This window comes from Nematolebias whitei, chromosome 14 (assembly GCF_014905685.2).
Source record: "Nematolebias whitei isolate Nwh7 chromosome 14, NemWhi1, whole genome shotgun sequence".
Lineage (NCBI taxonomy): Eukaryota > Metazoa > Chordata > Actinopteri > Cyprinodontiformes > Rivulidae > Nematolebias > Nematolebias whitei.
In genome coordinates this window covers 11171080-11182618 of record NC_056511.1, presented here as the reverse complement: position 1 = coordinate 11182618, position 11539 = coordinate 11171080, and the positions used below count along the sequence as shown (strand labels likewise).

The 11539-nt window shown below is 39.4% G+C and overlaps 1 protein-coding gene across 1 annotated transcript; it reads right to left on the bottom strand.

Annotated features, from left to right (window-relative positions):
* Positions 1-447: 447 nt before the first annotated feature.
* Positions 448-10449, bottom strand: vdac1 (voltage-dependent anion channel 1). Its single transcript, XM_037687851.1, has 9 exons — positions 10374-10449; positions 8093-8162; positions 7322-7371; positions 6717-6869; positions 6416-6468; positions 6043-6270; positions 2971-3121; positions 2285-2342; positions 448-1440 (listed from the first exon to the last, which is right to left on the bottom strand). Exons 2-9 carry the CDS (start codon positions 8157-8159, stop codon positions 1349-1351), a joined length of 852 nt encoding a protein of 283 aa, XP_037543779.1. The 5' UTR covers positions 8160-8162; positions 10374-10449; the 3' UTR covers positions 448-1348.
* Positions 10450-11539: the final 1090 nt, after the last annotated feature.

Here is an 11539-nt window from a genome sequence, read left to right as displayed (position 1 = left end):
AAAGTATTTTCTCCTAAATTATAGCTCAGTGCAAGTGAATTTGTCAATAACAAAAAAGTTAATCACCTTCCATTATATTGATTTCTGGTTTCTTTAAGACCTCCGTAACAATTTAGTCATAATTCAGACATCCAGTAACAACCTTTAGGATGTCAGGGTGGTAATGGCATTACATATAAAAAAAATGGGAAAGTTGTTTTTTTATCAGGAACTCTCGACTGTAAAACCGAATTACCAATACTTCCCTTTACCATTTTCATTTCTGTAGTGCCTTTGAGCAAAACCCACAAATTTAACCGCTTTAATGAAGCTGCTCACAGTCCAACAATAGTGTATTAGTGTGATTGTAATGATAAAGAGGCAGCCACATAAAATTACCCTAAGAAAGTTTACTAATCAGATGCAGATCACAAGGGAGGCAAAAAAAAAAGAAGAAGAAACTGGATCAAGACGCTTTTTATTTAGTTCCAAGGAGTGACAATCCTGTCAAGCACAACAATCTTGATTCCCATAATCAGTTGTGGAAGACAACCATTTCCTGGAGTGCATTTATTCTTTCCATCCTCCTCCTAAAAAGCACAAACTCTGACCAAGAGCTCAGTTACGTGCATGACAATTGGACCTGTTGTGTTCTTGACCAGATAAATTTATACATCTGCCTTAGTAAGACTTCAAGTGGTTTCAACTACACAAGACTCTCATAAAATAATATTCTCTGCTGCTAAACGTAACAACATGACTCTCACCAAATGCACAGACACAAAAAAAGACAGGTGACACAAAAATATAGAATGTACACATTGGGATGTAGTGTCTCTTGGAGCTACTGGTAGCTGCGTACATCCGGGACAACTAACTCTTCCCCTTTAAAATAAAGACGTAGACAAGCTCAGTGTTGAAATATTCGAATAAAACTTTTTCGCTATACCTTTTGAAGTAAAGTGTTCATTTGTGCTATGTAACAGCACCATCTGAAGGCATAAATTCACAACTGCGTAACGGTGTCATGCCGGTTTTGGATTTGGGGCTGATTTGATTTAAATTGTCCCTTTTCACTTGATTTAAAATATACAAGAAAAATTTTTTTAAAGCATTGCATGAGAATGTATAAGAAAAAATAAACGAGACCAACATGAATGCATTCAAGGCTTCTGCAAGTTATGCAATGTACCATCGAACCTTCAATTAAACTATCAGTTTTGTTCCAAAATTCACCACTCTGCCTTGCTTCTACCTGTAACATGTTTAAGGGGAAGGGGGTTTGTGAGGTGGGACTAGTAAAAGGATTGATTTCTTCTTTTTTTTGGTGAGAAAATGCTCGTAGAAGAGCCACTGGCTTTTCCCCCTCTTATGCCTGGAACTCAAGACCAAGACCGAGCTTGTGGCCACCGGAGTTGATATTTTTGCCATCAAGTAGAGCAGAGAGCGTAAGCTTGATGCCTGCAAAACAAAAAGTATACATTTTACACCACTTAATTAAATATTTATAGAGGCTGCTACTTGAATTACTCAATATTTAAATTACAGTAGTCCCTCGTTTATCGCAGGGGATCACCCTGAAGCCCAGAGATAAGTGAAAAACCGAAGTAGGGATAGTAGTACAAGGATTAAGTAGTAGTTTATTTTATTTATTTTTTAAGGAGTTTTAAACCTTCCCACACTCTTGTAATATTCTAAACAATGTTTCTAAACTCTGAAAGCTCTAAAAAGAGCAAAGAATGTCATGTTTTCAACTCCCTACATTCTTTGCTCTGTGCCACCTGCAAGCGCTCTTGGCCACGCTCACTTCTCAGCTCTGCACGGTGAACAGTTGATCATGCATGGAGATCAGCTGATCAGCTGCAGCAGGAAGATTATCCTGCAGTATGGGCTGCACAAAGATGCAGGAGGAAGCTTTTTCTGCAGCTGTGTGCTGCACAAATGTGCAGCAGGTGCTAAATAATTTAAGATAATTTATTTTAAATAAAAATTCCATGCCGATCCTGCGGCTCATCCATCAATCAGCCAACTGTGTGTCATGTCCAATCTTATTTTGAACAACCGCGATAGAGCGAGTCCACGATAAACAAACCACGAAGTAGCGAGGGACTACTGTACTCAAGATCCTAAACAGCGCCCAAATCTGACACCTAATGTTCCTTCAATACTTTCACTTGTAAATCTTTGTAGAAATCATTCTTGTTAAATAGCTTTTTGAGTAATCATTAAAATATTGATTTGTGAGACGAGTCAGAAATTACAATTCATTTAAACAAATGACTAATAATCAACTGGCTGTTCTCACCTGGCTTCAGAGTCTGAGTATAGCCCAGTCCCACCAGGCTGGAGTTGTTCACCTTGGCCTGTGTACAAATTTGAAAGGAAACAATTAAATGTTAAATATTTAATTAAATAACTTCTATTTAACCACTTAGGTTTGACTTCTGAAAACTGAAAATCTACACCAACGTGCAAGGTAAAATAATGAGTTGAATTGTAGCCCCTTCGCCAACGTTTTCAAAGATTTACTTAAAATAATTAACATATCCATATTAAAAATAGATCTCCTTTTATGATAATGAAGAATCTTGTGAAAGTAATAAATGCTTAAAGTATGTTCTAACTTGAACTTGTTACAGTAAACCAATTTATAATTTAAAAAACTGTCAGTTCAAACAAACGTGGTCCCGAAAACAGACCTTAACAACCAAGCGCACTAATTGGCTCGGCTGCAAGGGGGATTTACGACTAATGTGATAGACGGGACTAAATTAGCAGAAGCCTTTCTGCAGCAGACGGACTCCTCCTGATGAACATTTTGCTTGAATGGAGAGTCAAGGGAAATGTGATCCATTACACTTTATGGACTTATAGCTGTGGAGCCTTTACATCAGAATAAACCTCTTTTAGGCAAACAAGTCCACACAAACGCCTTGATTTTAAAGGGGGAACTTTTTAATTACAACTAATTTGAAAATGCAAGTTACTCACAGAGAAAGATGCATCCGAATCAATCTGATACTTGGCAGCGATGCCGAAGCGGGTGTTGCTGTTCCCAGCAGTCCAGGCCAGGTTGACAGCTGTTTCCAGCTTGTCGTTCACCTTCTGGTAGATGGAACCACCAAACTCTGTACCATCATTTCTGAGGAAATAACGGTTTCTGATTAATTTCACAGAACTGCAGTACAATTATAATTTATTTCCAGTTTCCATCTAAAAAAAAAAAAAAAAAAAAAAGCAACTAAAACTTTTGCGGGAAAAATAAATAAAAAAAAGCTTTTTGGATCTTACACGTCTGACCTGAAAACATCTAAGATTCACCTTCACTGATGAAAAGCCCACATTAACCTTAGTCTGACCCTGCATTACCACTTTAGCTGCAGACTGAAACTGACGAGGTTTGTCAGAGGGCACAGCAGGAACAAGCCCTGTCCCTCACGATCACCGTCTGACACCATTTCCTTTTTTGTGTTCTCACTGCAAACCACTCCATCTCACTTCAATAAGAACTCCTTTCACTTGGGTGAACAAATAACCAAGTGGCTTCTAACAGAAACCTGAACAGGCAACAAGAAAATGTGTTGGGCAAAGTAAAAAAAAAAAAAAAACATTTTGTGTAGGAGCAATACAGGTGCATCTCAAAAAATTTTAATATCATGAAAAAGTTAGATTTTTTTTGTCAATCATTTTAGAAAGTGAAACTCATTCATTTCACAGAGTGAAATAATTCAAACCTTTATTTTTTGTAATTTTGATGACTATGTCTTACAGATATTAAAAAACAACAGCTCAGAAAAATTGAATACTGCATTGTGAATACTGTAAACTCATGATGGCACAGCCTAATCAGTTGATTAACTCCAGACATGAGCTACAAATGTCTCATTAAGTCAAGCCACTCCTGAACCAGAGACGACGTCAGAAGTGTCTTACCTGCTGAGGAGACAAAGAACTGGACTGTTGCTCAGTGGTCCAATGTCCTCTTTTCAGATGAAAGTAAATTCTGCATGTCATTTAGAAATCAAGGCCCCAGAGTCTGGAGGAAGAGTGGAGAGGTCCAGAATCCATGTTGCTTGAAGTCCAGAGAGGTTTCCAGAGTCAGTGATGGTTTGAGGCCATGTCCTCTGCTGGTGCTGGTCCACTGTGTTTTCTGAAGTTCACACTCAACGCTGCATCTACCAGGACATTTTAGAGACTTCATGCTGCCTTCTGCTGACGAGCTTTATGGAGATGCCGATTTCATTTTCCAACAGGACTTGGCTCCTGCCCACTCTGCCAAAGGTGTCAAAAGCTGGCGATGGATGGATGGATCCATTATCGTCCGCTTATTCCAGTCGGGTCGTGGGGGCAGCAGCTTGAGCAGGAAGGTCCAAACATCTCTTTCTTCAGCCAACTCTTCCAGCTCTTCTGGGAGGACTCCAAGGTGTTCTCAGGCCAATCGACAGTCTCTCCAGCTTCTCCTGGGTCTTCCCAGGGGTCTCCTCCTAATCGGACATACCTGAAGCTCCTCTCCAGGGAGGTGCTCAGGGAGCATCCTTACCAAATACCCGAACCCTCAACTGGCTCCTGTCGATGTGGAGGAGCAGTGGTTCTAATCTGAGTCTCTCCCAGATGACTGAACTTCTCACCCTATCACTATGGGATCCAACTACCCTGCAGAGGAAACTCATTTCAACTGCTGGCTACGTCCATCCAGCCATCATCTTTACCCGCTTCTTCCTTTTAGGGTTGTGGGGGTCACTGCCCATTTCCAGCAGTCACTGTATGAGAGGCGGGGGGACAGCCTGGAAAGGTCTCCAGTCCATCACAGGAACACATACAGAGACAAATGAGACAAACACTCACACTCTCATTCATACCTAGGGACAATTTAGAGTTACCAATCAGCCTAACATGCATGTTTTTGGTCAGTGGGAGGAAACCGGAGTATCCAGAGAAAACCCACGCATGCACGGAGAGAACATGCAAACCACCCAGAAAGGCCCCCTGACTGGGATTCGATCCAGCGACCTTCTCGCTGAGAGGCGGCAGCTCAACCAACTGAGTCACCGCTGGCTGTGTAATATTTTCATTTTCTGAGACTGAATTTTGTTTTGTTTTTTTCCTAAAAAATTATATGAAACAGGCTTGAAACATTTCACTCTGTGTAATGAATCCATGTAATCTGAGTTTCACTTTCTGAAATGATTGACAAAAAATATTGAACTTTGTTATGATATTCTAATTTTTTTTAGATACACCTGTACTAGAGCTATTGATCCGTTTCCACAAGAGCAGTTTTAGTGCTCGACCATCCCCACCATTTGGAGAGACCTAAACCAAACAAACAATGAGCTCCTGCAGTAGAAAAATGCCCAAACGGTGCATTGTTTTGTCCTGTGACAACAAGCATTCAAGTAAAGTTGAAAACTGTAAACAGACTGACAAACTTCTACATATTTCCATCTGCCCAAAAGCAGCCAGAGTGGAGAAACAGTTCTTGTACTTATAATAGGAAGTGAATTGCTAAATAATTTTGTTAATTTTTTATATTTAAATATAAGTCTCTCTAACCTGATCCTTCATATAAGTAGTGTTAGATGATGGTGTATTCTACTTGCGGTTATTCATTAAGATTGTTTTCTATGATGTCACTGGAAGTCTATATTAGCACATTTTTAAGTTCCAAAACTCTGATTTCTGCATCAACCTCGTCTTAATGTCTGGAAAAAGTTGATCAAAGTAATCATAAGACAAGGCCAGCGAGAACTATTTATAAATTTATACTTTTTTTTTTTTAAATCAATACAGACAGATTGTTGATATGTTTTTAACTCTAGTCCCCTAAAATGGTTGACACCTAGCTGGGGAGGCAACCTTTAGAGATTTAGAGAGTTAAAACTATAGCATAATACGTCTTCCAATTTTTTTTCTACAATAAATTTGAATTCCCACAAGATGCATCACTTATTAGTTCAGTATTAATTTGAATAACTTAATTTCAGGAGAATCAATATTAGATCTACAACTTATAAGATGGTGGAAGAGCGTGTGATGTTCATGCGCTGCTTCTTGTAGACTTACACATTTGTATGGAGCTGGAACTCATCAGTCATGTATCCAACAGCAAAGTTGCTCTGAGTGACCTTGTTCCTCCCCGCCTCAAAGGTCGTCTGGTAGCCAGCGAGCCAGCCCTCATAGCCCACCACGCCGGCACCGTGGATAGCTGTGCCATTGATGTCATAGTTGACGTCGCAGCCGAGGTTGACGTGGTCACATTTGTAGCCCGTCTTGATCTTGCCACCTTTCTTGCTGACAGTATGTTTAGGAGAAATTTAAAAATTATTATTGACATTCTATGGATACACCCAACTTTATGGCAATGTACTAAAAAAGTGATGTTCATTAAGACGAGGTACCCAGTTATCAGAAGTAAACTGTTGAAAAAAGTCATTACCCAGTGTTTGGGGAGAAGGAGGACTCAAATGTGAGCTTCAGACCTTTAGTCAACTGTGGAAAAAGCAGGAGATGACATTACAACAAAGACTGTCATCGTACCCTGTGCTAGTTTTAACAGGAGGAATACATTTGAAAAACATTTATATTTATAGAGCTATAGTTTGTTTAAAACCCAGTTCAGATATACTTTGGACTCGTTACAATCCTTGGCAAATAGCAACACGAGTCACATTTAAAAAAAAAACATTAATTACATGCTCTCCAAATATATTTTAATATTACTTGTCACACCACATCACCTGGTCCTCAATGGTGATCTCCGTCCCCAGGGTGTTGTCAGTGTTCCACTTCTCTGTGAAGGTCAGTCCATGCTCCATCCACTTGTACTTGGTCTCCAACGACCCAGCAACTTTACTGGTCTCAGTATTGGCAGAACATGCGCTGGTGAACTCCTATAGGCAAAAATAACCCGTCATATAGAAGTTTCTAATAGATGAATATTTATTCGGGACAAAACATTTCAGTATTGATGTGTGTGATGCTCACAAAGTAGTGTTTAGTCTGAAACACATGAAAAGCATTTAGGATTTTCTTTTTGTTTTTTGGCTGATATAAGTTCAACACTCTGTCATACTTTGGTTTTTGAACAGCTACTTGATCCAAAATCTTGAGTGCATTTACACAGTAGTTAAACATCTTTGCATTTAGTATGGAACAAAATTCAAATGTAGAGATACATTGATTTTTAACACTTTTTCTTTTCTTTTTGAATACAAATTAATTCAAACATTTTGTGGGAATCAGACAACGAGCTTCACTGTCAGCAAGGACCTTCTAAAGCAATAGACTCCCGCAGCCTGAACTGGAAGAACTGATAATCTGATAATGAATGGTGGCAACTTACCAGTCCATTGTCAGACTTTGTCTTCAAGTCCAGCTTGATGAGCCCGAATCCTGAAACCGTATTAACAATAAATCAGTAAATAAATCCAAACAGCATCAGGAAGGCAGTGAAATAATAACCAGGTAAACCCTTTAAACACATGAAAAACTCACTCAGATTCTTAAATGTTTAATAGGATAAAAACTCGAATCGAGTCATTTTTATTAGACGATGAAAACTTTGTGTCGCTCTCCAACATCACGTTTGTTAATCTGGTTTCATAGCAAAATGCCTCTTTTAAAGTTTTATTCTGCACTTTGTCACAAGAGACATTCTGAAAATAACCCGTTTTCTTTTTTTTTTTTAATCATAAAAGTATTTTCACAATACCCTGCACAACTTTGATTGACAGCTAGAGATGATGATATTATTGCTATGAATAAGAACAACAGAGCTCAAGATGAAGAACCTTTTCTTTTGCATTAGTCCTGAGCCTCAACATGCAGCCACTGTTACACAGATTATAATTCAGCCTTGGTGGTACGTAAAAATCAAACAGGTGAAAGATGTTGAAATATCCAAGTTATTTTATTGAACATTGGTGTTTAACCACCATGCACCACGCAGCAGTGTGTAAAACAGAAACTCTTAATTAAATCAGCAGGAAGACTTTCGACCTTTATATCTTAAACCAGTGTTTCACTGCGATTCTAAATACATTCTCTAAATAATTCCTCTGCAGAATTAGTAGAAATAACTACGGTTAAGTGCGACTGGCCTTTTGGTGCTTACCATATCCTTTTGTAAAAACATCCCTGGCTGACTTTCCAAGGTCAACGTAGGTGGGAGGTACAGCCATTATCTGGAGAAGAAAGCAAAAAAAGAGTTTGTATGTTCAAACTCTTGCCTTGCAGTTTGGCAAAACTAAAGCTGAAACCAGAACAAAGGTGGGCTAACGGAACTAAGTGAGCATAAAGTTTCCAAAACAAAAAAAAGGCAAGGGCAAATGAAGGTCATTGACTGGAAAAAAGTGAAAATTGTTCTTTACTACACTGACTTTCCTCCCTTATAGCATTCTACAGCATTAAAAAAAAAAGTACTTTTGTCCTAGCCATTGTGAATACTTTAGCCAAGTATGCCCTCTTCATTTAAAACTATTTCACATAAAACACAAGTTATTTTATGTACCTTAAGCTCGTGTTTCAAACTGAAAACAGCCAAGTACAGAATGGACAAAGAGAGTTGTGTGCTAATCTTATGAGCCGCCTGCTATCATGTATGAGAGCAACTCTTTGTCCTTTACTTTATTCACATCCAGTTGAGCAAGACATTTCATCACCCACAAGGTGTAAAAAGCATTTATAAAAAAACAGTACAGGAACAGAAGTTGCACAGGAGTATTGATAAACATGTTCATATTGACAGAAGATAGTATATATTTAAACAGAATGGAGAGTCCACACCATGAAGGAAACTTTGAATTATACTATTTTGTGTCGTTGCAATTCCTGATTTACTGGCAAAAACCAAATCAAACCTGTCAAATGATCGAATTAAACAACCACAACTGAATGAGTGTGAATTTGGAAAGTTACAGACCAATATTATATGCGTGCCTGTTCAGTGAACGAATGGAATTAAAATCCAGTTTTATTCCAGCTGGATTAACTGTCAAAAGTCATTAAGATTGCGATCGATGTAATCACCTTTACGAGCTTAAAACAGTCATCTCCAAACTTTTGGCTTATGACTTCTGAAAAGTAATGCGTTTATAAGACTCATTAATTCAACCACACTTAGTTTAACTTCAGCATATTGAAAAAAAAAACATTAAAAATTTCAGTTTATTAAAAAATAAATAAAAACATGGAAATATTTTGCATATATGAACTTTTTTTGTTGTTGTCTCAAGACATTTTTCAACTACTGATATTGGTCTCAGAATAAATAACCGTGCAAACAAGATTAAATAATACATTATTAAGAATAAAAATGCTAACCAACAAAAATATTACTTGGATCCAACTGAAACTCTTCGTGGGACATCTAAGATATGTTTTGACTCTATACTTCTCTCTTTTACTTGAGCAGGATTTTCAGAACAGTGAAAATGACTACATCCATCTAGCACATTGCATCAACCAACTTGTTTGTGAGTAGCTTTAAATTTCCTCTCAAATTCTAATTAACCAACTATACTTCATGAGTATCTTACAATAAAGTGTAGCTCTCAATGTCAGATCATTCATGGGACCTTCAGACAGCCCTGAAACCAGTCATGGCTATATTGACGAAATGACAAGGCCGGTGACTCAGTGGGCTCCACACACACCCTCGCATGGTTTCCTCACATGCAGAAATGTCATAAGGACGTATAGAGGACGTGGGAATAGGTGCCAACCCAGCTGAGGTGTCCAGTAGGGTTTAAAGACTTCTGGTTTACGGGTACATTTATACACACCACGAATATCACTGAAAGAGTCAAGCTGCACGATGTACTCCAAGCATCTGTACATTTAACCGTCCTTCAGCACCACTTTCCTTAAGCCTCAAGGAAAAATAACTGAGACAAAAGTAAAAAAAAATGTGGTTAAAAATTGCTGGGTTTAAAAAAAATATAAAAAAGACAAATATACTGAAGCCACACTCGTGACAAAAAGGTTAATACATTGAGGCAGCATCATGCCCTCGCTTGGCTAACAAATTAGCACTAGCTTACTGTCAAGGTGGTAAGGAGGGAAAAGTGAATCTGATAAGCAACAAAACGGCTCGTGAAGCAGAGAGCTCGTGACCTGCCAAAGCTATGAAAAATGATGAACTTCTTGATGACCATCAACCTGCACAACTGCCGACTACTTTCCAATTCAAATGACCGCAACGCCAGATATTAGCCAACAAGCTAGCTGCAGTTGGCAAGAGTAGCAGGCCCAGCATCTTACTGCATTTGCGTCCTGCTTCGGTTGAACCTGGCAGAAAAACGGAACTCACGACTCAGAAATCACTCACTGACATGGCTGAGCAGTGATGTAAGTTTTAGCTGTGTAATATTCCACTTAAAAGATACCAAACGTACCTGTGTATATGCGCGTGTCCCAGTACTAGCCGAGAAGTAGCTATAAACCGCACAAAGGGAGGAGACAGGAGAGAGAAGGGGCGGAGTCATGTAACTCATGTAGGTTAAAAGTGTGGCATGCCAAATTAACATATATTTGTTAAACGTGCTCCCTATCTCTGGAAGCCCGTTTCCGCAACAAGAAATAAAACGTAAAATGATATTTCATAATTTCGATTTTGCACATTCACATACATATAAAGTCAGTTAATAACGTTAATTATCTAAGAAGTCACCAGGAGCTATGCTGTTAAGATCAATTATTATTATTATTATTTTATTAACCTTTATTTAATCAGGCAAATCCCATTGAGATCACAGATCTCTTTTGCAAGGGAGGCCTGGGTTGAAGGCAGCCCAACATGCATGGTTTTGGTTTGTGGGAGGAAAACGGAGCGCCCAGAAAAAATCCATGCAAGCACAGAAGAACATGCAAAGTCCACACAGAAAAACCCAAGGTCCAAATTATAATTGCACCATGTAGGGTCTCCCAAGGCAAATTGGTCCTGGGTGACAGGCCAGACAAATAGAGTGATGTCGAATATATGGACAGGAAAAAAAAAAACAAGGAGCTCAGTGTCCCTTGCCCAGACATGGGTTACCAGGGCCCCACTCTGGAGCCAGGACTGGTGGAGGGGCTCTTCAGCGAGTGCCTGGTGACTGGGTCTCTACCCATGGGGCCCGTAGGACTCAGCTCGAAGGAGTTTGCCTTCCTGTGGGCCCACCACCTGCAGGAGGGCCATACTAGTTGGGTACATGCTGCCATGGGCAGTGGCTGAAGGCAGTGGCCGAAGGCAGTGGCCGAAGACGGGTCCTTGGCGATCTGACCCTTACCAAATCTGGCTAATGGGACATGAATGTAACCTTGGCTGGTTAGCCCATCCCAGAAGAGCTGGAAGAGATGGCAAATGCTCAAGCTCCTATTCCTGAGACCCAATTTCGGAATAAGCAGAAAATAATGGATGGATGGATGGATGGATGGATGGATGGATGGATGGATGGATGGATGGATGGATGGATGGATGGATGGATGATGGATGGATGGATGGATGGATGGATGGATGGATGGATGATGGATGGATGGATGGATGGATGGATGGATGGATGGATGGATGATGGATGGATGA